The sequence below is a fragment of the Perca fluviatilis genome, chromosome 8 (assembly GCF_010015445.1).
Source record: "Perca fluviatilis chromosome 8, GENO_Pfluv_1.0, whole genome shotgun sequence".
NCBI classification, from domain to species: Eukaryota; Metazoa; Chordata; class Actinopteri; order Perciformes; family Percidae; genus Perca; species Perca fluviatilis.
This window is the reverse complement of record NC_053119.1, coordinates 17,008,028-17,033,931: the sequence shown is the minus strand read 5'-3', so window position 1 is coordinate 17,033,931 and position 25,904 is coordinate 17,008,028. Positions and strand designations below refer to the sequence as shown.

Sequence of the window (25,904 nt, the reverse complement as noted above, 5' to 3'; positions counted from 1 at the left end):
CAAACAGCATCCTAAAAATTGTTGAGACCTCAGACTCCAATATTGAATGTTTTCAGCATGCTAGCCAGCTATTTCATCTAAATTAACAATACATGCCCAGGGAAGAATGTGCAGAATTTAGACATATTATTTTTCTGAAAACCAGCTGCTAGGCAACAGTACTGTCTGTTTTCCTCTCATATTATAAAGGAGCACTCCATTAAAAGATTAATGGATTATGCAAATAAAAAAGGTATATTTGACAGCATTGATTTAACCTAAAAATATTCACCCTTGCATTTCTGTAGAATGCTTTGAAGTGAGCAGTTTTGGGATTCACTATCTAATTTTTTTAATCAGCTCTTTGAAAAAATGGGATGTGCAATAGAAGCTTATTAGGTATAGAATGTTTATGCAATGCCAGATAGATGTTGAAATACTGTCCTGAATCTCTGCTGTCTTCAATGCATTACAAAGGATTTCGGAGAATACCAAGAGAGTTATTACTCTGTTCAGACTACAGAGGGAGAGCAGATATCCCAACTTATTGCTGGATACATTGACATCATTCTTAAGAAGGCAAGAAATTCTAAATTGAATGCAAAAACTTCAATGAATACAAAATACATATAATTCAGTAATCCTCAGTCTGCCCACATTGTTGACTGTGATGTCTGTTGCTTTTTTTACTACAGAAGCAGAGTAAGGATCGTTTTGGCCTTGAGGGAGATGAGGAATCCACCATGCTGGAGGAATCAGTGTCCCCTAAGAAGTGAGTAGTGCTCATGTATTATCTACTGCAGGAGAATGTTGACCATTCTGATTCAGCGAACCCAGTCTAGTTACTCGTCATGAATCCAAACCTCACTGTTTAATTGTGCATGTAATTACATTTCTGCCAGCACAGCCCAAGAGAGGTAATGTTAGAATTAAACCCCAAAACAGCACTTTGAATTTTAAAATAACACTAACACTATTCTTGAAATTGGCGAATACAATTTGCTAAATTGCTTCCTTGTAGAAATCTTTCCTTGTGCAAATCTAAACACAAAACCTGCCTCAAAGTGAAAACACAAAATGTTCATCTTATTTCCCAAAAGAAAGAAAGTTATCATCTCGTTGAAAGCTGTTTTATTCAGTAATTCTTATCTCCGTGTTGGTTGCCATCTCTCCTGATTTTCCTATGTAGCTTTGTAACTGATGGAGAGGAAGGTAATGCTGATGGACTAGGGCTCTATCACACAGAGCTTGAGAATTTGTTGTTATTGTAAATCCACATGGCTCTTGGTGAAACCACTCTCTGACATATTCCTGCTGCTTATGGGCCAATTGACTCATGTTGTGGTACAAAAGTACAAAAACATAATTGCTGCCTCTCCAAACAAGCCATAATTAACCAATGGAGTCAGGAGCATCTGTTGAGCTGGCCAGGAAAACAGAATTTTTTTTCCATACAATATTTTTTCTGACAATGCCTACTCACCGTGAGAACAGTTGTTAGCGTGATAATTGTTTTAATTATAATTTTGTAATTTCCATCATCTAAATTAGAAACCGTTGCGTTATCTTCTGGGACAATTATCTGAATTTAAAGATACACTCACAAGTAACACAAAGGAAAATAGTCCACTCTAGAGCATCTTCGTAAGTCAGTTTGCAAAGCACAATGTTACTGTAAAGACAAACAAGCAGTATTTTACCTCACTGTATGTTACTGATCTTTTCACTACACACATGCTTTTATTAGGTTTCTAAGGTCCTTAGTTTTGAGTGCATCCTGGGCATGTAAGCTGAAAATACATGCACACCAAAACAACTCTATCTCTTTTTCTCCTGTACAAGGTCCACCATTTTGCAGCAGCAGTTCAATCGAGTGGGTCGTGTGGAGCATGGCTCAGTAGCACTTCCAGGTATAATTCGGTCTGGGTCTATTGCCGGCCCTGACACCTTTAATGTGGGTACTATGCCCTCTGCCCAGCAGCAAATCACCACAGGGCAGATGCACAGAGGACACATGCCCCCACTGGTGAGTAAGAGCATTGCCACTTGCAAGCAAACATGGTGTCCTGGACAAATGTCCTATTGTATTCACTACATTTTTACATTAATTGGTAGCAGTCAACCTTGGGCCAATCTGTATAATTAAAATACTCTGTGTGGAAAAATGTAGCACTGCTGCTGTGCTTGATTTTCAACTGTCAAAAATGATATATCAGAACACACAGTGTAGGGCTTTGATTCCAAACTTCGTTATTCGAATATAATTCAACTATTTATAAAAAGAATGATATTCGAACGAATATTAGGCAGCCCTTAATATTCGAACCTGTTATGGGCATTGTTTTCTGTGAATGTGTTTGCTTGTAAACGTTTTCAATTCAGATTCCGAGGCTTTTTCACGCAATTCAAACTCTCGCTCGGCCGTGGCGTGGTAGCGTTGCATTTCCCCCGACTCATTTCCTGGTTCTCCTTCTCCATACAACATGAAATCAAGGAGACGGTTAACTTTTCCTGCTACAGATGTCTCACCGTGGTCAGAAAGAACAGGGGAGACGCTTTGTTCCTCTCACTATGACTCTAGAGTCGCTACTCACTCTGAAGCTAATCACCGTCACTCTCTCACTCTTAACACACACTCCCCCCACACACACACACACACATACGCCGGCTTGATGCACACACCAGCGCACAAGTATAAACATCAGACCACTTACGTAGGCTACGGTGAAAGCTCCGAACTTCCTGTCGAAAGCATACTGTTTGTTAATCCAGGGTCTGACTTTTAATAAAAAAAAACAGTCGTGGCATTGTGTTTTTCTTCTCATCGTTGCCTGCCTATTGACTGATACACTGCCCTCTGGTGGACAGAACATATACGAAGTTTGATACCAATATAAGTCTTACTGAAGGCATTTAATGGTCAAAATATTATTAATAAATATTCAAATATTAATAAACAAACAAACTTTGAATATGATTTTTGGGCAAAAGTCAAAGCCCTAACACAGTGTCAAAGTACATCATGTAACATCATATCAATCTCATCTGCGGCATTTGAAATATAGCTTGTGGTCCCTGCTGTCAACAATGAACCACAGTGAACAATATGAAGAGGGCTGTGAGTGAGATGAGGGAATGAAATGAAATGAATGAAAGGTTCCTCATATTCACACTAAAAGCCTATCTGTCTCCTGCGGTTTATAGACATTAGATTGCAAGACAGTTGTGCACCCACATACAATACACATTGTGTATTTAGATTACTTTTGTCATTTGCAATATGTGTGTCTCTGTTGTTTGTTGTTGTCAGAATCTAGCCCAGCAGGCCCTGATGGGGACCATCAACAGCAGTATGCAGGCTGTGCAGCAGGCTCAGGCTGACCTGGGATATGTAGATAATCTGCCTCCACTGGGCCATGACTTGGTAAGTCTCCTTCCCATTTACTACACAATTTTGAGAAATATTTTAGAATAGATGCAGCATGGATAGATACACTACTCCTCCACATCCAATCCTTCACAGCAGCTCATTGAGCTCCACTTTTTTTAACATTCATGAATGAGTGCTTTCTGATATTGCAGCTAAGCAGCCTCATGCAATGCAACGGCAGATTAGATAGAATTAAACAGTTAAATCACATCAAAGTCCATCATATTTCTCAAATATAATTAGGATACAGAACTGACTGTAAATATGGAGGCTGCATTTAATGCTTGGGTGCTTCCAAAGCCGTAGGTGTTGTACAGCCCTAATCCTTAAATCCTGCACGAGAAAGTTTATGTGAGCTGAAAATCACCCACTGTGATGAAAGCCAATAGCTCTCCTTTTCCTCCTCCACCTAAAGGCATCCAGGGTTTGGGTTCAGAACAAAGTAGATGAATCCAAACATGAAATCCACTCTCAGGTTGATGCCATCACCGCTGGAACAGCATCTGTGGTTAATCTCACTGCAGGTGAGTGCCCAGGAGAATATTTAACAGCTTCAGTATTCATCTATTTCTACACCTGAGAAGGCTGCGCTGGACAAAGCTCTAAAGGAAATTGCCCTGTTATTAATATTGTTTATCTTAACATTATTGTAACCCCAAGGTGTGAATCAATAAAAAAAAAAACTCTGAGTCAGTGTTAGGCCCTCACTGATTATGATCTTTTTAACAAAAGTGCATTTCCAGTTTTTTCCCTGATAGATATTTCTGCTGATAAATAAATCTTGAACTTGTTGAAGCTCAACTAACAGTGTCTCTCGCTGCTCCCCTCGTTGTTTGGCGCAAAGCCAATCAAGTTCCTGCCAGTGTTTTGTAGGGTTTTAATTTCACCTCGCCATCTGTTTGGTTCCTATTATACTCCCTCCACTAGCTAATACAAAGTGTTCTTCTTCATTGCCATTTCATCAATGTGCTCATTTCCGTGGAACCATCTCAAATATGCTCTAATTACGATACTGATGTGTGTGTTACAGCGTATGACACACAAGCTGCCCCGTGGATTAGCTAAATCAATGTGACAGCAGCACAACAAATTAAGATGCACAGCAGAGGTGTAGTTTGTAATGATGGCGGTCCATCCTTCACAGGTGAGCCCACAGAAACCGACTACACAGCGGTGGGCTGCGCCATCACCACCATCTCCTCCAACCTCACGGAAATGTCCAAGGGTGTCAAGCTGCTTGCGGCATTAATGGACGATGAGGTGGGCAGTGGACACAAGCTCATGGGCGCTGCCAGGATGCTGGCAGGAGCTGTGTCAGATCTGCTCAGATCTGTTGAGCCTGCAGCCGCTGAGGTGAGACGCCCACTGATTATTGTACTGACTTGGACTGCATCCTCCACTGTAGTCACAAAGCCACATACTGTGTTGAACTGCATATTTTGATTTTTATCAGTGTCCCAGTGAAGATGAAGATATTCTTGGATGAGTTTTGATCCAGAAGCCTGTTTTACATAATTCATCGTAGTAGGCATGTGTGAGAACAGGCCAGGCCAGAGTAATGAATGTGGTGATGTCATTCTCGTACAGCCCAGACAGACAGTGCTGACTGCAGCAGGAAGCATCGGACAGGCCAGCGGGGACATGCTCCGTCACATGGGGGAGGGCGAGACCGATGAGAAGTTCCAGGTTGGACGCTACCCACTCACTGTTCCTATGACACTGCAGCCAAACAGGAAGACACACACATGCTCTCAGGCCCCCTTTAAAAAAATACCAATACATACTCAAGTAATCACATCAGGCTTTATTATTAGACTATCACTTTATGGGGAATATGTAACAAAGTGTCAGAAGGAGAGCTTTTAGTAGTAACACGACAATATAGTGTCTCAGACATCCAGTTACACAAGGTTGTGTTGTAGCATTCACTGTAGCTGTCTCATTTATTCTTTTACATTGAAATTCATTTACCTGCCACGCACACATCTTTTAGTTCCTAGGTGTCTTCTCATGGCTTTGATCACACTTTCTTTAGTAATAATCCCTGAAAAAGAGGGCTCATATATCATCCATATTCTTAGTCTCATGGACTTTGAACCAATAGTCTTCTACCACACAAAGATCAATGTAGTTTTTGATCAAATTGCTTTAATATATAACATATATTATTTGTTTTCCACCTCCTAAAATTCATAATCGCTACCTGCCTCTACGGTAATTTTACTGCTGTTGTTCCTTGTGCATTAGATGTCCAGTTTTCACACTATGTCAACTGGACAAAATGAGTTAAAAACATTTACTCTCCTTCTCCCTTCACTCAAATGTGCACAGCTGTGCTGTTTTAGTGAAGGACATTGATTAATATGTTGCAGGACACCCTGATGAATCTGGCCAAAGCAGTGGCCAATGCAGCTGCTATGTTAGTCCTGAAGGCCAAGAACGTGGCCCAGGTGGCTGAAGACACCATATTGCAGAACCGGGTGATCGCAGCTGCCACTCAGTGTGCCCTGTCCACCTCACAGCTGGTAGCCTGCACCAAGGTACTGATCTAAAACTTGTTCATCTCAGTAGCCAAGTAGGTAAAGGACCTACCAACAGGCAGGAAATCATCCAAATAGGATGTAAGACACTCACCATTGCAGCTTTGTTACACTATGGAGATGTGCAATATTGAACTTTTTTAAATAGGTCTTTGTCTCATATCTTGTACAAAATAAGTGACTCTTGTATCAGAAACTAATAAATCACAATTTAATGTTTCATTTTAAAGGCCTGAATTGGTTAGATGAAACAGGAATTAATGTGATATAGTCTGTCTAATATTCTAATAGTCTTCAACTTTTGTAATTTCTCTGAGTTTCTGATAATGACTGTTTGTGGTGCAGGTAGTGAGCCCAACCATCAGCTCCCCAGTGTGTCAGGAGCAGCTTGTCGAGGCCGGGAAGCTGGTGGACCGCTCCGTGGAAACCTGCGTCAAGGCTTGCCGCTCGGCTAGCGACGACAGCGAGCTGCTGAAGCAAGTCGGGGCAGCAGCAGGTGTGGTGAGCCAGGCCCTCAGCGACCTGCTGCAGCATGTCCGCCACTACGCCAGCTGCGGAGAGCCCATCGGGCGTTACGACCAGGCCACAGACACGATCATGAACGTGACGGAAAACATTTTCACTTCTATGGGTGATGCTGGTGAGTACAAAATAAGTACTCAAGGGTAGATAACGGTGTGGGTGAAGTCCAGTTATAAAGGTTTTCAATTAAAGGTGTATGGTGTCTCTTCAGTTTCTGTTTACTCACAACAGTAAAAAAAAAAATAACAGGTGATCTCTAATGAAAACCTGCTTTTACTTGACTTGTTCTCATGTGTTTTGAGCACATAAGAGGGCCTTAAAATATTGTCCATATTTGTGTCCATAGTGATCTAAAAAACCTGTGAAAATATTGTCAATGCTCAGGCTATTTGTTATGGGTCAAGCCATGAGGCTGAAGAATTTTCCAACCCAGCCAATTCTCAAGGGATTGTAGGAAACATGTCATCTAAAACCACTACAGAGTTCTCAATCTGGTCTTAATCAGCATCAGGGAGGCTTTGAAACTTAAAAAGAAACACATGACCAGGGCATTTTTGGAAGGACAAACTTTTTACCTTCTAAAAATCAACAAATGAAAGGGAAAATAGAATAGCAATAGTAGTATTCAGTGACTATAGTCCATTCTACAGATAATGTATTGGTTGATTCCCAAGGCCATTCGATGTAGGTTGTAAAGCACATAGATGTCTTCACAGACTTCTCTGGGTGGGTTATTTTGAGCTGGAGGTGGGTGTATGGGAAACACAGCTTTTTATAGGTGTGTGGAGAGATGTTACATATATTCCAAAGACTTTGATTTGTAAGAGAGAGGATGACTCACTAGAAACCTTCAGCTATAAAAGTTCATGAAGGTGAGAACGATGGGACTAAGCAACACTAGTACACTTATAGAAATGTCTTAGTGATGTACGCAAGAGCTGGGTGATATGATTATATATATACATACATACATACATACATACATACATACATACATACATACATACATACATACATACATACATACATACACTCATCTAAAGGATTATTAGGAACACCATACTAATACCATGTTTGACCCTATCCTATCAATATGGGCCAACATTTCTAAAGAATGCTTCCAGCACCTTGTTGAATCAATGACACAAAGAATTAAGGCAGTTCTGAAGGCGAAAGGGATCCCCCACACCATTACACCCCCACCACCACCGCCTGCCCAGTGGTAACAAGGCATGATGGATCCACGTTCTCATTCTGTTTACGCCAAATTCTGACTCTACCATCTGAATGTCTCAACAGAAATTGAGACTCATTAGACCAGGCAACATTTTTCCAGTCTTCAGCTGTCCAATTTTGGTGCGCTCGTGCAAATTGTAGCCTCATTTTCCTATTTTTAGCGGAGATGAGTGGTACCCAGTGGGGTCTTCTGCTGGTGTAGCCCATCCGCCTCAAGGTTGTTCGTGTTGTGGCTTCACAAATGCTTTGCTGCATACCTCAGTTGTAACAAGTGGTTATTTGAGTCAAAGTTGATATTCTATCAGCTTGAAACAGTCGGCCCATAATTTTCCTCTGACCTCTAGCACACACACTGTATGTATATATATATATGTATATATATATATATGTATATGTATATATATATATGTGTGTGTGTGTGTGTGTATATATATATATATATACACATACCATGAGATGATATTACTTTGTCAACGGTCTTTGTCAACAGTCTGATATTAATTAATAATTCACATTAGAATAATTCATATTTGTCCCTTTTAATATCTCTGGTTGTATTAGGTATACAGGATTTTTGCATTATTACATGATTGTCACCCAATTAAATGGGCCCATCAAAACTAGATATTTCCACTGGTTATTTTATCTCTACAGTTTCAACTAAATATCCAGAAAATATTATTACTAAATGGATGATGACAACTCTGAAACGTAAGGGTCATTTTCAAATGACCCTTTCATTTTCTGGCTGTCGAAATGGATACAAATCTACAACAATCTGCACAATACACAGACCTCATTAAAAAAACAAAACCAAATGGACAAAAGACAGAGACTCCAAATCAGCTTTGCTATCCTAGTTGTGTGGGGCACCTGCCTTTTACTTACTGTCTGTATATGTGAACAGGTGAGATGGTGCGTCAGGCCAGGGTGTTAGCCCAGGCCACCTCTGACTTGGTCAATGCCATGAGATCTGATGCAGAAGCAGAAGTTGATGTTGACAACTCCAAGAAACTGCTGGCTGCAGCCAAACTCCTGGCTGATGCCACAGCTCGGATGGTGGAGGCTGCTAAGGTAAGAGTGTACTTTGACAATTTAATGCAATATATATGATCGATGATTTGCCTCAACTTAATAACCAAATTTAATTGCTTTCTGTCATTATTACATTACGTTTTCTGCACTATAATTTAATTAGTACTTTATTCCAAATTAATATAGAAGAGTTAGCAGTTAGTTTCACCCCATTGTAAACTATCAGTTTGATCCACAACTGTTGATATTGTGCATTTTATTCAGTTTTTCTCGTTTTCTGTTAGCACTGTCATGTTGCTTTTTCATGTCTAACTTCATACTAAATGTGTGAAAAGGTGAACTGAACTAAATTGCTTTTGTTTGATAGAATGCACATTTTGGCATTACTGTATGCTCAGCTACCAGCATCATTGCACAACCAAAATAAAAGGGTGCAGCATCAGTGGCTCTTAATAAGCCCCTGGCACTGTTGAGCAGGATACTATGACTGTGAAATACCCAGGCAAGTGAAATGCTGCCTATGGCAAATGAGATGTTTTTGATCTGTGACACATTAATCACCACATCACTGCCATTATCAAAGAGGAAGTGGGAATCAGGCGCTGACGGTTTCCTTGGAAACTGCCAGAGAGCAGACAGAGCTAAATGCTTATTTGCATCTATTGCACAATGTGTGTAACCAGAGTTGATAAACTTTCATTGCTGAGGTCTGATATATATAGATATATACTGTGTGTGTGTGTGTGTGTGTGTGTGTGTGTGTGTGTGTGTGTGTGTGTTTATATGTTTGTGTTTGTGTGTGTGTGTGTGTGTGTGTGTGTGTGTGTGTGTGTGTGTGTGTGTGCTCTCAGGGGGCGGCTGCTTACCCAGAGAATGAGGACCAGCAGCAGAGGCTCCGAGAGGCAGCTGAGGGGCTACGTGTAGCCACTAATGCTGCAGCTCAGAACGCGATAAAGAAAAAACTAGTCAACAGGCTTGAGGTGAGTCATTGAAGTCAACATGTTCTCTCTGTGTGGTTTGACCTTGATCAAAACACAACACTCGTCCTCATTTCTCCCTACCAGCAAAGATGTCACCTAAATATCTCTTTTCCCACATTTTGTTGTGATCGCTTTAGTATAAACATAGTAAAAATAAAAGGAGAGTTTAGACATTAGGCTAAAGGAAACACATGCCAGAGTGCAAATTATGAAATGCCTAAGTAGTCATTTGTACAAATCCGGTCCATTTACTATATTTGCCTGTGTTATTTCTCTTTTCCTGTAGCAGTGAGCTATAAATCCCATTAGAGCTATGAATGAGCTATCGGAGTATAAAGATTTGTGTTTAGCCCTTGGTATCAGTATGCCCCTAATGACTAGCCCCTCTCAGCTCCAGAGCACCCACTGTTCAATTTCCTAGGCACATAAACTATGCATTACCCAGGGCTGGGATCAGCCTGCTATCAGACACATATCTCAGTCCGCCTCCTTGCATCAGATGGTTACATTATTGGTGCTAATGTTTGGCTCCATCAAGGAAATGTGTGAGCCAATGAAGACAATTGAAGTGTCATGATTCTGCTACAATTATCAAAGTCACACCTTAAAGCGCCCATATTATGCTCATTTTCAGGTTCATAACTGTATTTTAAGGTTGTACCAGAATAGGTTTACATGGTTTAATTTTCAAAAAACACCATATTTTTGTTGTACTGCACAGCTCTCTCTCACTGCTGCAGATCCTCTTTTCACCTGGTTTCTGTTTTAGCTACAGAGTGAGATCTCTTTTCATCTTCTTCTTCTGTAACTATCTTGGTTGCACTCGCTTTCCCCTCAGTAGCTCAGATGTAAATCATGTCAGCTAGCTAACTCTAGAGACAGTAAAAGAAAGGCTGTTTCTCCAACTTTGGTCAGTTACAAGGCAGGATTAGCTGGGAGACTTCTAAATGAGGGCACACATGTAAGTAGTTCTTTTGTAGATTATGGTGAACTTGTGTGTGTTGTAGCAGTGCTTTGCTATTGAGAACGACGTAGCATGCTAGCGTTAGCATTAGCGTTAGCATGCTAATGCTAACGGTTAGCATGCTAATGCTAACGGTTAGCATGCTAATGCTAACGGTTAGCATGCTAACGAGCTAACGGTTGCGGTTAGCCAGCTCATTTCGGACTGTGACATCACAGTCCGAGCCGATTTTGAACAGCTCACCAGGAGACTGAAGGCAAGACACATTCAGAAACTGTATCTCACTCAAAACAGCATGGATGGATTTTTTTCTAAGTTTGTATGTGTGTGGAAGCACCAGAGACACAAAAGAACACCCCAAATCCCAGAAAAAGTGTTTTTTTCATAATATGGGCACTTTAAGACCGCATTAAGCTTACCTATTGTCTCCTGACACGCTGTCATTTAGCTGCTGTGCAGATTTGCACATGCTTTTATTTAGAAGTAAATAGGAATAGAATAATAGAGAGGACGCTATACCATAGGTAGCAAATTCTACTCCTACCTATCATGTCAATTCTACATGCAGTTCAGTCTTGTTTTTCTCTCTCTGTATAATGATATCATGTATTCTGGCTCTCTTTCATCATCTTTGCCTCCTTATCTGCTCAACAAGGAATGTCGTCTCTCTCTGTTTTCATTCTTGTCATCACTTCAAAGCTAGTCTTGTGTCTATGATTTAATGTGAGCTAGGCAGTATGTTTTCAGTGCTTTAGTTTTGGAAACATAGCAAGAAGAAAGCAGTGCTGATCATCCCATGAAATAAAGACTGAGCACGGCAATTCCATTTCCCTCTTCTTACAGAATGTTTGGTTTGTGGCCCATCTTAGTTTGATTAGAACAACTCTGTCTGGGTCCAGATTGTGACAGCTTAATACTGCATAGAGCAAAAGTGAATGTTACTCTCAGCCCGGCGCCACTCTCTTACTTTAGCCTAAATGATTTCCATTTGTATCTTCTGAACAGATAGCTGCTAAGCAGGCAGCGGCTGCTGCTACTCAGACCATCGCAGCTGCACAAAATGCTGCTGCTTCAAACAAAAATACCGTCTCACACCAACAGCTAGTACACAGCTGCAAGGTATGATTGTGTACTCTTTTTACTGATGCATTAAAACAATGTAAAATAATGTACTAAAAAACTCAATCCTTATAATGCATATTACATGCAGCACCTTTCTCTTTCAAACAGTATGATGTGGATATAAAGCATTCCTTGTTGGTGTGTTTAATGCAGGCAGTAGCAGATAGCATTCCCCAGTTAGTTCAGGGGATGAGGAGCAGCCAGGCCCAGCCCGAGGAGCTTGGTGCCCAGCTTGCCCTCATCATGGCCAGCCAGAGCTTCTTACAGGTCAGACCTTTCACCATGACACAGTCAGCAATTATCAAACTCTCTTTCATTAGATACACAGACCACTGCTGCTTTTGTGCTTATGAATTTGTTGTTGTTTTTCTGTCTCCATCAGCCTGGAAGTAAGATGGTGACGTCTGCAAAGTCAGCAGTTCCGACGGTGGCTGACCAGGCAGCTGGTATGCAACTGGGCCAGTGTGCCAAGAACTTGGCTACCTGCCTGGCTGAGCTCAGGACGGCCACCTTGAAGGTATCTATACATAACACAGTTAGGAATAGCAGGAGTCGAGTCATCTTACTGATGCAGGAAATGTGTTGCTATCTGCTCCATTCAAGCACAGCATATACAGTAGGCTGGCATCCTGGTCGTGCTCCATAATTGATGGGTGCGTGCCTGTGAGTGAAATGTATCCGTGTGTGTCGTTTGAAGGCCCATGAAGCCTGTGGTCCTTTGGAGATCGATTCAGCCCTCAAAACTGTACAGACGCTGAAGAGTGAGCTTCAGGATGCGAAAATGTCCGTCATTGACAGCCAACTTAAACCTCTTCCTGGGGAAACGGTCAGTACATAGCAACATCTGCTGTGAAGTTCAATTGAAACATTATACTGTAGATATCCAACTGTAGACATATTTGCATGATGAGAAAATCCCAACTGTGAATCAAATGGTTTATTTGTGTGTTCTGTCGCTCCCACAGCTGGAGAAGTGTGCTCAGGATTTAGGAAGTACATCTAAGGCTGTGGGCTCCTCCATGGCCCAGTTGCTGACATGTGCCGCACAGGGAAATGAGCATTATACAGGTAAGAGAAGTGTATTCTACACAGAGCGCAGCTCTCAGAAGCTTAAGTAGCCACTTATTTAAAAAATGTACTTCTGTCTAGAGTAGTTACATTGCCAGAATAGATAGATATAATAAATATATTTGGATTGCTGAATGCATTTTTTAATGAAAAAGGTTGTGTCTTTAAACTGTGCCAAGTGGGAGTGTGAGGATAAAGCAGGCAGAGAAAATTATGACTCCTTTATTTGTGCTATCACGATTGCTTTAAATTTAACCCTTTGAATCCAACATGGTTTGGCAGTTCTGCTGTCAATTCTGGTCCGATTGAGGATCTCAGGGATGGAGAGATGAAGACAGATAGAGAAAAGCATTTCTAACAATGAATGCTCCCAGGCAGCACTTCATGCTGTGGCCCACAGTGCTCCCCGCTACTCATTAATTTCATCAGATTTAACATTCCATCAGGAAATGGCTCCACTTGGCTGGTTAATGCAATTTGATGCAATTTGCTGCTTTTCTTCTCGGCTCTGTGTATAATAAGTTAAGGGCACCTCCCATATGGAGCCATATTTATTATATTAACTCATTTATTTAAACAATGAGAGCATTTGAGTATCACAGTGTGTTCTTGGTGTGGTACGGCTAGCCCCTGCCAGGTGATTTACACAATGCAATTAAAATTGTAGTAAAGACAAGAAATACACATACCTCTCAGTTTGTTTTGCATAAACAGGACTGCTGCAAAGTAAAACTAATGAGATTGAATTTAATGTTTAGTAAAACGTCAGTTTCAATTTCTACAGAAACATGGTTACTCTCACTACATAACAATGTGCAACACCAGAGAATGTGAAGATCATATTTAATTTATATCTGTGCAATATATCATCCATAGTTCAGGCTGTATTTTCCCTTTCAGGTATTTACTGATGCTGATGTTACACTGATATTATTTGGTTTGCGTCATAATATTCTCTTTGTCTCTATGATCAGAATGATTCATTATCATTTCAATGTGTGGCTGGTTGTTTGCAGGTGTGGCTGCCAGAGAAACAGCACAGGCTTTAAGGACATTGGCTCAAGCAGCCAGAGGTGTAGCAGCCAGCACCAAGGAGCCTCAGGCTGCAGCTGCGATGCTGGACTCAGCCCAGTTTGTCATGGAGGGCTCAGCCATGCTGATCCATGAAGCCCATCAGGCCCTGGTTCATCCAGGAGATGCTGAGAGTCAACAGAGGCTGGCACAGGTAGCATAGCTCCCAGTATTATATACCTCAGAGACAGTGATATTAGTCAAGCAATCACATTGTTCCTCAGGCCCCTCTCTCTTTCTCTCCTCTACTGATTTGTAAACATTTCTTCTCTCCATAACAATCATTCCCTCTAAGCGTTGCTATTTTCTCTCTGCTCTGTCTCTCGCCTGGTATTCTTCTCTCAGGAGTGCCAGAGTAAAACTGCTCATTCTCCTGCAGCCCTTCAGGGGATAAACATATTGTTTGGCATATATCTGTGACAGCAGCATAAATTAGTGACACGGATTACTCAGCACCGCTGTGAGCCCAATTTGCATTTGAGATGTTTTTCCCCTTATAGCTTTGCTCTGGGACTTTGTATTGTGTAGCACATTGTTAGAATGACTAATGGCAGTCCAGTGACAGAGCGTTGCGCTGTGTTTCAGGTGGCCAAAGCAGTGTCGCACTCCCTGAATAACTGCGTAAATTGCCTGCCAGGCCAGAAGGATGTTGACATGGCCCTTAGGAGCATTGGTGAGGCCAGCAAGAAGCTGCTGGTGGACATTGTGAGTCCCAACTTTACTTGGGGATTTACTTGACATTTAGTGGATTTGTATTTACACAAACACTGTACTGAACACATACGTTAAAACACCACGCCATTACGGAACAGGTTATTGTCATTTGACTTGATTTTTGATAGTCTGTGTACTACACTATGCCCTAATTGGTGTGTGTCCTGTCTTTGAAGCTCCCTCCCTGCAGTAAGACATTCCAGGAGGCCCAGAGTGATCTGAACCACACAGCTGCTGAACTCAACCACTCTGCAGGCGAGGTCGTCCACTCCTCTCGTGGAACGAGCAGCCAGCTGGCTGCGGCCTCAGGGAAGTTCAGCCAAGACTTTGATGAGTTCCTGGATGCTGGCATTGAGATGGCAGGACACACCCAAGTAGGTTTCATGATCATACAACCCCCTCCACACTCCATTGAAACAGGTAAATGGTAATCCACTGTCACCAGTATTTTTCACACAGAGAGGAGCATTGATGGACAAACGCAAAAGTCTTAAATGCTGAGTGGACAAGGCCTATTCTTGTGTGTCTTTATTACCTAAGCTATTTAAATAATTTGTTAATTAGACATTTTCGTCTAATTTACTTAGGCACATGAATGTGATCAAGAGCACTAACACAGTCAGATGTAATGAGATCTTGTGACGTTCTGGTTATTTTGCTCATTAATTTGGAAAGATCATCTGGGATTGGAGTTGATGTAGCATGACACCCAATCTTTAATCAGGCTCAAAGAGACTCACTGCTGAGTGAGGAAAAGAGGATATAGGTGGTAGGGACGCACTAAATATTTTTTTTAAATACGCCTTGACAGCTGTTGCCGACACAATAAAGTCTCTAAATCCATCTTAAAAATCACCTGTATATTTCTTTTTCCTTTCCTGTGCAGAAACAGGATGACCAGATCCAAGTCATTGGTAATCTGAAGAACATATCCATGGCGTCCAGTAAGCTGTTGCTGGCTGCCAAGTCTCTGTCTGTGGATCCAGGTGCAGCCAATGCTAAGAATCTCCTAGCTGTGGCAGCAAGGTGCGATAAAATGCAGAGAGTGTCATTCTCTTTATTTGTTCTTTTTATGAATATCATACAGTATTTGCTGATAAACTACAACATGTTGTCCTAAATATGAACCCAAGTCCATATTCAAGCATGTAGCAAGTTATGAAAAATTCAGATTTTATACTTAAATGTCACAAAATGTCTCCCTGCTGCATCTGTGTGCCTTTCCCAAGCTGTGTCTGTTCGGCATTGCTTGAGGGAGTACGAAGTAAGAAGCCAACAGCTGGTCCCGCAGGGCTTTAGGCCTGACTGACTTCTCTCTGTCTAATTAGGAAGATGGAAGCTTTGGCCAGGGCCTGTCTGTGCTCAGCAAGGCTGAACACAAACTCAAGACAATCTCGGCACTCCTGTGCAGTGTGTTAGCCTATCGCAGTGAGAGGCCAGCAGTGCCATGCTTGAATAGGGGAGTTAAAAGCATGTGTGAGTGAGTGTGAGTGAAGCCAAGCTGTGTGTGCATGCGGAGGACACGTGAGAGCTAAAAAGCCTGTGTGGCTGCCTGTGTGTTTCAGGGCAGTGACAGAGAGTATTAACCAGCTGATCACGCTCTGTACACAGCAAGCAGCAGGACAAAAAGAGTGTGACAACGCCTTGAGGGAGTTGGAGGTAGCGGTCCTCACACACACTGTACCACACACAGACTCTCCTTCTCTTTGGGCCTGTTTTATGTTGCCTGTACATGTTTTTTTCAGGAAAACTATATGCATTTGTTCACCCTTTCCTTCCACCTATTTTGCATTTAATTACTCCCATAGAGCCATTAATTATAGACTTACATTAAATTCAGAACTATAGTACTTTATAAGTGCATTAGTGACACTGGTTAAACCAGAGCATTTTTCTATACTGAAGCCTATATTTACTTATACTAAAGTAACTGAAAATGACAATCAGGCTGTGCGTTTTAAAGGCTTGATTATCATTATTTATCAAGGCAGTATATTCTCATCAGTTTGATTTATATTTATAGTGTTTCCTTTCTCTAAATTAAGTGGCTGATAAATTGTAATATCGTAGAGGAATGTTCATTTGTGTGTCCATTGTAGTTTAAGTTATTATCATCTCTGTCTGTGTACAGGCTGTCAGAGGGCTCCTGGATAATCCCAATGAGCCTGTCAGCGAACTCTCCTACTTTGACTGCATCGAGAGCGTCATGGAGAATTCGAAGGTACAGGCTTTCAAAATAATTGTGTGAACCATATACTTTAACTGTCAGAGATATTTTAGGTAGTAGGTAGCTGAACATCTAATTTGTACATGTTTTTCTCCATTTCCCTATGCCTCAGGTCCTAGGAGAGTCAATGGCAGGTATTTCACAGCACTGTAAGACAGGTGATGTGCTGGCCTTCGGGGAGAGCGTGGGCGTGGCGTCCAAAGCTCTGTGTGGACTGACAGAGGCTGCAGGACAGGTGAGAACACAGCACGGTACTAACTACTCCCTCTGAGTTACCATGCTTCTGCTTTCATCTGATCTTTCCACTTTCTGCACTCTTTTTTTGCTTAACTTGTTTTTTTAATGTATGCTTAAAATTAATCAACGTACATTTCGATTAGGGAAAGCAAATTGTTGAGCATTTTTTAAGGTTGATACACCCCTTCTAAACAATCATCCATTCATAATAAATGGCATTCAGACTTGCGCAGGACACTTGGCCATTACGGTGAACCAGGTTTTGTTGGAGGTTTTACAGACTCCCATCCCTAAATTTGTAAAATAACACCCTCACCTCCATGCAACATTCAGTAACCTTGTCTGGAAAAGGACACCTCTGACATGTCTTGTGTTCCTTCTGCAGCAAGCTCCCATGTTACCCCCTGCGCAATGTATACAACATATATCTATTCATGTACTTATGTATGTAAGTCAGAGAATGTGGACTGCACGTGGGGGGTGTTAGCTTGTATGTGACAACAAGGGGGATCATGGAGGACAATAAAGAACCTATTTAGTGGCAAACTAATCTATTAATTTATAACTTTGTTTTTGTTTTTTTACCCTGTAGGCCTCATATCTTGTAGGTGTGTCTGATCCAAATAGTCAGTCAGGCCACGAGGGACTGGTGGATCCCATCCAGTTTGCAAGGGCCCACCAGGCTATACAGATGGCTTGTCAGAACTTAGTGGACCCAGCTAGTAGTCCCTCCCAGGTAAGAAGGTAATGTGGGGCTTGAAAAAATTACAGGACCATTATCTTGCATATGGTGACTGCACTTGGGTCAGTAGTGTATATAGATCTCTTGTGACTGTGATTAAACGTTTAAAAACCTAAAATCAACCTGAATGTCGTCAATAATTTACTTTACACACACTACCAGAATGCTTCATTTCATACTCAACCTCTGATTCCTATTTGTTGGTGTGTCTTTGTTTGTTAGATCTTGTCTGCAGCAACAATTGTAGCCAAGCACACCTCAGCTCTCTGTAATGCCTGCCGCCTGGCTTCCTCCAAAACCTCCAACCCTGTGGCTAGGAGACAGTTTGTCCAGTCAGCCAAAGAGGTGGCCAATACCACAGCCAACCTTGTCAAAACCATCAAGGTCAACTCCCCAACTGATCAAAACGTTGAGTGTAAATTTGTTACAGAATTCGTTCGTCATGTGGATGTGTGTATAATTCAGCCGCTTACAAAAGTATGACAAAAATGGAAAGATATTCATATTCACATGTTGTTGTCTTGTTTCAGGCCTTAGATGGGGATTTTTCGGAAGACAACAGAAACAGATGCCGTGTTGCTACAACCCCACTCCTTGAGGCTGTAGAAAACCTGTCAACCTTTGCCAACAACCCCGAGTTTGCGAGCATCCCAGCGCAAATCAGCAATGAGGTATTCATCCATTTTGATGTTTGTAATGCTCCGTTTGGAACGTTCTTTTTCATTTTTTCCGCAGTTCCTAATGATGTAGCTGAATGAAGATGAAAGGCAATCTTTCATCAGGTCCTCTGTTCTCAGAAACATCCAATTAGTCATTTCTTTCCCCACGCATCCTTACAGAGGATCTTGAAGCTACTACTCTTTAGAGAGATGCCATGAATCTTTTGTGAATGCACTCAATCCCCTTTAAACAGACACTTTTTATATGAGCCAACACAGAAAGGTTTGTACAGCGAACATGGGGGGAATCAGATTAAAGGTCCAATTTTCCCTTTTTTAATGTCAAGAAAAGACTCAAAGAGAAAGACAGACAGAATTTTATTTTTCAATCTTAGTGTAACAGTTCTCACACAGTCCTCCAAAAGCTTTATGGCTGTAATCTGTTGGAGGGCAGTGTTTAACGGCACTCTTTCTCAGCACAGCTGCTCTAATCTTCAGCTTGTTAATCTAATTGTCGAGGGAGGCTTTGGCTCGGATCATAAAGACTGAAGGTGTTTCTTCCTGCATCTGTGTAAAGCGCCTTTCTAATCTCATCCCTCCTGTTGATTGCACCTTTGATCTCTCCAAGGTAGTCAAGGAATATTAACAACTCTGTCATACCATTGTGGTAAACTCTTTGCTGTTGAGCTGCTACCTGGGCTGTTGTTTCACCTGCACTATGTTTTCATTTCCACAGGGCTCAGCAGCTCAGGAGCCTATCGTGCGTTCAGCCCGCTCCATGCTCGATAGCTCAACTTACCTTTTAGAAACAGCCCGCTCGCTGGTCCTCAACCCCAAAGATCCTCCCACATGGTCCATACTGGCCGGCCACTCCAGAACAGTCTCTGACTCCATCAAGAGTCTCATCACCTCCATCAGGTTGGTAGTAATCCCACCTACTGCCACATCTGTCTCTGCAGGATTATCCTGAATCAAAGTTTATAATGGTTTGTTCACAGTTAGAGGAAAAAATAGTTTCTGAAGCCAGAGGGCTTATTCTGTGATATCTGCTCAGCTAAGCAATAAATTGCCACATTAGTTTATATCTGCTGAGATTCCCGCTGCCTTGTAATCGATTAGTGAACACTATAGAGCAGTGGTGAGATGATGAGCCACGGTGGATCTGCAGCACATAGTGCCCCAACCAATTCTGTCTTTGTCATCATCCTCCAATCAGATGCATGCACAGTTCTCGCAGCAGCTAAAGTATGTATGCTTTTAAGGAATAAAAGAAAATGTTTATTCGCTCTCTTACCAAGAGTTAGATGAGAGAATGGATGCCAATCTCTTGTTTGTTGCTAAATATGAAACAGAAGCAAACAGATTATCTAGGCTAAGCAGTGTCCGCTGGTTGCCTTGCAACCTCATGCTGATGACAAGACTCCACTGCTCCCAGCCAAAAAAATTATCCTGCACAAAACCCCATGTAAAACCACAACTTGTTGATTTTATGTTTCAGTTTTTCTACTGATTTCAACAAACAATATATAATGTGTTAATCAGTATGCTTTAGAGGTGCTAGCTGTTTCCCCCTGCTTCTAGTCTTTATGCTGAGCTAAGCTAATCGGCGGCTGTAGCTACATATTTTGCTTTCAGATATGATATTTCTGGTATATTATTTCTTTTCTTGTTTGTCAAGCAATTCTATTATGTTTACATTCTTGTCTTTTCATAGTCATAGTTAATATTTAATACTAAGCTATTGTACTGTTCAATCCCTGCACTTTTCACTTTTCCACTACCACCATTGCACACACTCTACCATAGCACCTTATCATGGTCAGTCCATACCAGACCTTTGTAATCACTTCACAAATTGTTAACTCTTTAAATTTCTGTGAGTGATTTTTATGCATGTGAGATATATGTGTGTATGTATGTTTGTTGTGTTATGGTTTTCTAAGCTACTGGATGCCAAAAAGTTTCCTCGGGATGAATAAAGTATCTATCTATCTATGAAAGTGGTGTCAGTGTCAGGAACATGCGAAAAAATATAACCATTTCATTGAATTAAATGAGAATTTCGTACTGTCTTTTTGCATTATTTATACTTATACATTTATTTTATATTGATTTGCATAATATAAAATGTATTGATGTAACATTTTCTGATGATAGGGACAAGGCACCAGGACAGAGGGAGTGTGACTACTCCATTGATAACATCAATAAGTGTATCCGAGACATTGAGCAAGCTTCCCTAGCTGCAGTTGGGCAGACCTTGCCCTGCAGAGATGATATCTCCATGGAAGTGAGTTCAAGTACCCCATTTTGTCCAACAAAAAGAACCTAATGGAATCTGTAGTCTTTCTGTTGTGACTTATACCGTATTTCTCTGCCATTGTAACTCACCAGGCGCTCCAGGAGCAGCTGACATCCTCTGTGCAGGAGATTGGGCATCTGATTGATCCCGTCTCCACCGCTGCCCGAGGCGAAGCTGCCCAACTAGGACACAAGGTGATGGTCTGACCATATATCCCTTCATCCCCTCTGGATTTAGAAAGAAAACCCAATTCTGTCTATTTTTTTATCTTCTGATCCAGTCCTTCCTCAAACAGTTCTCTTCCATTCGTTTTCCCAGGTGACCCAGCTGGCAAGTTACTTCGATCCACTCATTGTGGCATCAGTGGGCCTGGCCTCTAAGCTGCATGACCACCAGCAGCAGATGACCATCCTAGACCAGACCAAGACCCTGTCTGAGTCTGCGCTGCAGATGCTCTATGCTGCCAAGGAAGGCGGGGGGAACCCAAAGGTACTAAGCAGTTAATATAGCTACAGTGTGTATAGCCTGCCATGGCCACCATGTCATGGGTGACCTGAGATATTAAGCTGAATTTCAGCAGGTCAAGACAGTATCTTTTTAAGAGGATCATGAAGAACTATCTTCTGCCTCAGTTTCTGTAATTCTTTATTACTAGTGCAGTGCCCGTTGAAAATATGCCTGTTTGGAACAGGCGATTGTTTGGCCTGTGGTAATGCTGCTTGTAGAATTCTTCAAAACCAAATTGTACCCCAAAATTACTTACAGAAGGACCCCAAACCACTTAATGTGCAACACCACTGTATAGCCTACTACTGACAGTGTAGGCTAAGTCTACATCAGAGGAAGAGATTGTACTACTATATTTACCTGACAGAGAATGCTGCAGATTCAGAATTTAATCACAAAATATCACAATAACAATGTGGAGTAATCAGACATTAGCTTCATGGACTCATGGCAGTGTGCTACCCACACTGCCCCTTATGAGAGCTAATCAGCACATATCTGCGTTAATCAACCACCAGAACGGGACTGTGTGTGCGTGTGCATGTGCGTGTGCGTGTGTGCGCAGAGAGAGAGAGAGAGAGAGAGACAGTGTTGTCTCTTGTCGTATGATCGTTAACGAATTAAACATTTCAGCAGAGGTGTTCATTTCCATACAGGTTTAGTGGCTTGACTGTTAACGGTGAAGTATGGATTTGATTCACGGGGTATTTTGGTGACGGTAATGTTATTAGTGTTGTAAGTTAGCAGTAGACTTCATTAACCCGACCCAGGGTGAGTCTGATGAAAACTGATGTGTCTGCCCGGTTCAACTCTGAGATTTTCTCGCTGTGAAGGAATAATCTCTGAGATTACGTTACAGCAGGAAAAGAGTCCCCCTTCCTCCCACGCTGTTGTAAAGCGTTCTGCATGTGGCGTCTGCGTGTGATGTGTAGGTTACCTTCCGAACACGGACACACGTAGGTCTCGCTGCCACTAGTTGTAGCTGGTTGTGCTTTGCATGTGTGGGATTCTGAAACGTCCTTATATTCGTGAATTGACATTTGTTTATTCAAAGTCAAATGAAACGTCCTTAAATTCGGTAATTGTCGTTTGTTTATTCAAAGTCAAAGACAGTCCAAAGTAGGCCTAGTGCAACTTTGCACATTTATGTCACATTATAGCTGCCAAAGCTCCACTGCTCTCTGTCTCTGGTCCTCAGTGTGAGAGGGGGAGTGGCCAGGGGCTAGAGCGTCAAAAGCCAATGTATGCTTCTTTTACCTATATATTTAACAATATCTTTTGCATTTCTAATCCATACAACGTCAAAATTGGCTCTGCACTTACTCGTGCCCGTAGCAAGACACCTGTCAAGTTTGAAATCCATCGGACCAACTGTTCGAGAGATATGCGCATAACACACACACAGACAGACAGACGTTCCTGTAATTTATAGATAGATAGATATGTTCTTTTTCTCATATCAAACACATGGCATGTGAACTTTGTTAAATTTTAAATTTGGTGTTTAAATTATACACCGCATACTTTCCAGCTGTAGGGACACTCTGGAGCTGCTGTCATGCTGATAAATGTCCTTCTGGCTAGACCAAGACAGTGTCACAGAAGCGTTAATCAGCTGACTGTGTCCCCAGGCATCCCACACCCACGATGCCATCTCTGAAGCAGCCCAGCTGATGAAGGAGGCCGTGGATGACATTATGGTGACTTTGAATGAGGCGGCCAGTGAAGGGGGCATGGTCGGGGGCATGGTGGAGTCCATCGCTGAGGCCATGGGCAGGGTGAGTAAGGTTGTGTTTGTGTATGTTTTGATAGTGTGTGTGTGTGTGTGTGTGTATGATACCATCTTATGGGAAGTCTGCTCAGGTGGTTTAAAATGGATTTCAGGTTGACACTTATTCCCCATCATTTTTGTCTGAAGGCAAAATGAGCTTTCCTCTGTAAGAGTAATTCCACAGCGAGTGTGCCGAGAGTGTGTCCTTGTCAGTGACTCTCATTAGTCCAGTAGATGACAAGTTTTAAATCCACAGCCCACTGGTGATGTTCACTGTCACTCAGCCTGCTGTGGGGCATGTCACTGTGTTCACAGTGCGGTTAATAATTGACAATAATCTGCTCATACTCAGACATATAGCTCAGATCTTATCCTTCATTTTTATTTTTTATTTTTTACCCTCAGCTTTAACATAGGAGAGCAACCATCATTAAAACACCATTAGCATATATAAAGTGGAACCATTTTACAAGAATGCATACATAAAAAAGGTTTATATGTTCTCACTAATGGCTTTTTAATTGTTAACGAAATTATATATAAATTAACAAGTTGTACTATAAAAAGGTTGCGAAATGGTGTGCATCCAACATTGGTATTGCCAGCATAGCTCTATTTATCTTTGTGGTTCCTCTTAATTTAATCAACCTACGTTTGGACTATCCCCAATAATGTACAGTACCTTCTAGATAAGGGCTACATAGCATCAAAGCCACTTTATTAATGACTTAACATTGGCAGCTGCTGATGATAGTTTATTGTAATGTAGAAAAATCCAAAATTCTTTCATCAACATCCATCAATTTGCTATCATAAATACTGCACTTTATATGTTTGGTCTATAGTGTGTCAGATACTGGATTTTGGTACCAATATTGATACTTGAGTGTTCAAAAATAATGTATCAATGTATTCATTTATTTAACATTAGCACCTAACATAAACACTCATTTTTAAGGAGGATTTCTTAAATTTGGTTATTAATGAATTGTGACCAAGATATTTACCGAGCCGGACATTTTTCATTTAAAAAATACAATTGTCAGTGCTCTCTGGTGGACAAACGGTATATGATAAATCATATCTTGGGCATTTCTGGGCTGCAGTTTCATGTTACTTATCAGCCAACACATACTGTACGATAGATAGATTTGAGATAGCTAATATTGGACCATATATTGTCCCAACAGATTTAACGTTCTGGCTGTAGTTTGGTCGGTAGCTTTCTCCCAAAAATGAGAGGGATCAAAAAGTCCATGGGAGGCGTCGATTAATAATACCTGCACAAAAAAAACAAAGCAAGCTGCAGTGGCAGGTGATCAAACCTAATTCATCATTGTACGCTGGGAAACCAAATCTCTGCATATTAAGCATTATCTACTGTATATAGCATTCCTAATATAACACAGAATGCAGAATAATATCATACATAAATTCGCAGCTTCTTACAGAAGCTTTACTGTAGCTGAGCTATTAGACCACACCTTTTAAAAGATGATGAAACAATTATTAACAATTAATAGAATAATTAATTAAAACCTCAAAACCCTTTATACTATGCTTTATTTAGAACATACAGCAAATGGGAGTACCAAATGTAAAAACACATAGGATAGCTATATATATTATGTACTATGGATAGGTAAGTACTAAAGGGCTGATCTTCACAGCTGGATGAAGGAACACCGCCTGAACCTGAGGGCTCCTTTGTGGACTACCAGACCACCATGGTGAAGTTCTCCAAGGCCATTGCTATCACTGCGCAAGAGATGGTGAGTGCACTTTGGCATTATATTCATGACTCTGTGTGTTTTCCATTACATTTCCAATCTTCAATGACAATATTTGTAAGTAGGGCTAGAGAAAGATTAATCTGCCTCTGCTGATGATGTATGTTCTCTCTATCGCCAGATGACTAAGTCAGTAACCTGCCCTGAAGAGCTTGGCGGCCTTGCCTCTCAGGTGACGGTGGACTATGGACAGCTAGCACACCAAGGACGCCTCGCTGCAGCCACTGCAGAGCCAGAGGAGGTGAGAAGCCACGTCTCTGTCCTATGGAGAATGTGGGGGAAATTACATACTTCTTCTGAAGGATTCAACACATCAAGCTCTATATATCTTTGCAATTGTGCCCCTGAAATGTCAGACGGTATTCACTCACCCACTGATCAGAGCAGATGTTTGCTGTTCTTTGAAATGACACCCCTTGCTCAAGGGTGTAAGATCAAACCAAAATATACCCCTCCAGCATCCATCGCTCTGAGCACCCACATAGTCTTTTCTTAAAGCTTTTCTGTGTAGTCCAGAGGACAGCAATGTGTGGAAACATTGCACTAATTAGCATGCAGCTCTTATCAATATCCTGTATATAACAGGCTGCTGGAAACTCTGCTGGTTACCATAGCGACATTGTGCCTCTACAAGTCTTAAAGCCTATAGTGACGCTTATAATGAAGTACCACCCACCTGTGAATCTCAGTCTGTAAATTAAAGGTGTAGTGCCAGCATTCCCTGTCTGAGGGTGCTTGAAATAATCCGCTGGATAAGAGACATGCCAGTTTAGGACATGATTGTACAGTGACTCAAATGGGAAGATGGATGCGTTGTAAGTTGATGGTCTTGGCTTTCAGGTTGGTTTCCAGATAAAGACACGGGTGCAAGAGCTGGGCCACGGCTGTATCTACATGGTCCAGAAGGCTGGAGCCCTGCAGCTCAGCCCCACTGACAGCTTCTCCAAAAGGGAGCTCATCGAGTGTGCCCGAGCAGTCACAGAGAAGGTAAACAGCATCTTTAACTCT

At 41.6% G+C, this 25,904-nt stretch overlaps 1 protein-coding gene across 8 annotated transcripts in view; it reads left to right on the top strand.

Annotated features, from left to right (window-relative positions):
• The window catches only part of tln2b (talin 2b), an 81,494-nt gene that overhangs the window by 41,485 nt on the left and 14,105 nt on the right, over nucleotides 1–25,904 (top strand). For 6 of the 8 annotated variants that reach the window (XM_039808503.1, XM_039808502.1, XM_039808498.1 and 3 more), the window contains exons 11-44: nucleotides 457–558; nucleotides 675–751; nucleotides 1,822–2,005; nucleotides 3,290–3,403; nucleotides 3,825–3,933; nucleotides 4,554–4,762; nucleotides 4,997–5,095; nucleotides 5,782–5,949; nucleotides 6,295–6,589; nucleotides 8,615–8,781; nucleotides 9,594–9,722; nucleotides 11,692–11,805; nucleotides 11,962–12,075; nucleotides 12,191–12,325; nucleotides 12,506–12,634; nucleotides 12,774–12,876; nucleotides 13,893–14,101; nucleotides 14,533–14,652; nucleotides 14,838–15,035; nucleotides 15,548–15,687; nucleotides 16,227–16,320; nucleotides 16,793–16,882; nucleotides 17,001–17,123; nucleotides 17,718–17,861; nucleotides 18,090–18,275; nucleotides 18,398–18,538; nucleotides 19,263–19,444; nucleotides 20,684–20,816; nucleotides 20,921–21,022; nucleotides 21,147–21,317; nucleotides 22,967–23,113; nucleotides 24,777–24,878; nucleotides 25,018–25,137; nucleotides 25,737–25,883. In XM_039808503.1, the coding sequence (XP_039664437.1) occupies nucleotides 457–558; nucleotides 675–751; nucleotides 1,822–2,005; nucleotides 3,290–3,403; nucleotides 3,825–3,933; nucleotides 4,554–4,762; nucleotides 4,997–5,095; nucleotides 5,782–5,949; nucleotides 6,295–6,589; nucleotides 8,615–8,781; nucleotides 9,594–9,722; nucleotides 11,692–11,805; nucleotides 11,962–12,075; nucleotides 12,191–12,325; nucleotides 12,506–12,634; nucleotides 12,774–12,876; nucleotides 13,893–14,101; nucleotides 14,533–14,652; nucleotides 14,838–15,035; nucleotides 15,548–15,687; nucleotides 16,227–16,320; nucleotides 16,793–16,882; nucleotides 17,001–17,123; nucleotides 17,718–17,861; nucleotides 18,090–18,275; nucleotides 18,398–18,538; nucleotides 19,263–19,444; nucleotides 20,684–20,816; nucleotides 20,921–21,022; nucleotides 21,147–21,317; nucleotides 22,967–23,113; nucleotides 24,777–24,878; nucleotides 25,018–25,137; nucleotides 25,737–25,883 (4,797 nt within the window). The remainder of the gene's footprint in view (nucleotides 1–456; nucleotides 559–674; nucleotides 752–1,821; nucleotides 2,006–3,289; nucleotides 3,404–3,824; nucleotides 3,934–4,553; nucleotides 4,763–4,996; nucleotides 5,096–5,781; nucleotides 5,950–6,294; nucleotides 6,590–8,614; nucleotides 8,782–9,593; nucleotides 9,723–11,691; nucleotides 11,806–11,961; nucleotides 12,076–12,190; nucleotides 12,326–12,505; nucleotides 12,635–12,773; nucleotides 12,877–13,892; nucleotides 14,102–14,532; nucleotides 14,653–14,837; nucleotides 15,036–15,547; nucleotides 15,688–16,226; nucleotides 16,321–16,792; nucleotides 16,883–17,000; nucleotides 17,124–17,717; nucleotides 17,862–18,089; nucleotides 18,276–18,397; nucleotides 18,539–19,262; nucleotides 19,445–20,683; nucleotides 20,817–20,920; nucleotides 21,023–21,146; nucleotides 21,318–22,966; nucleotides 23,114–24,776; nucleotides 24,879–25,017; nucleotides 25,138–25,736; nucleotides 25,884–25,904) is intronic. The other 2 variants (XM_039808505.1, XM_039808504.1) reach the window with 1 other exon arrangement.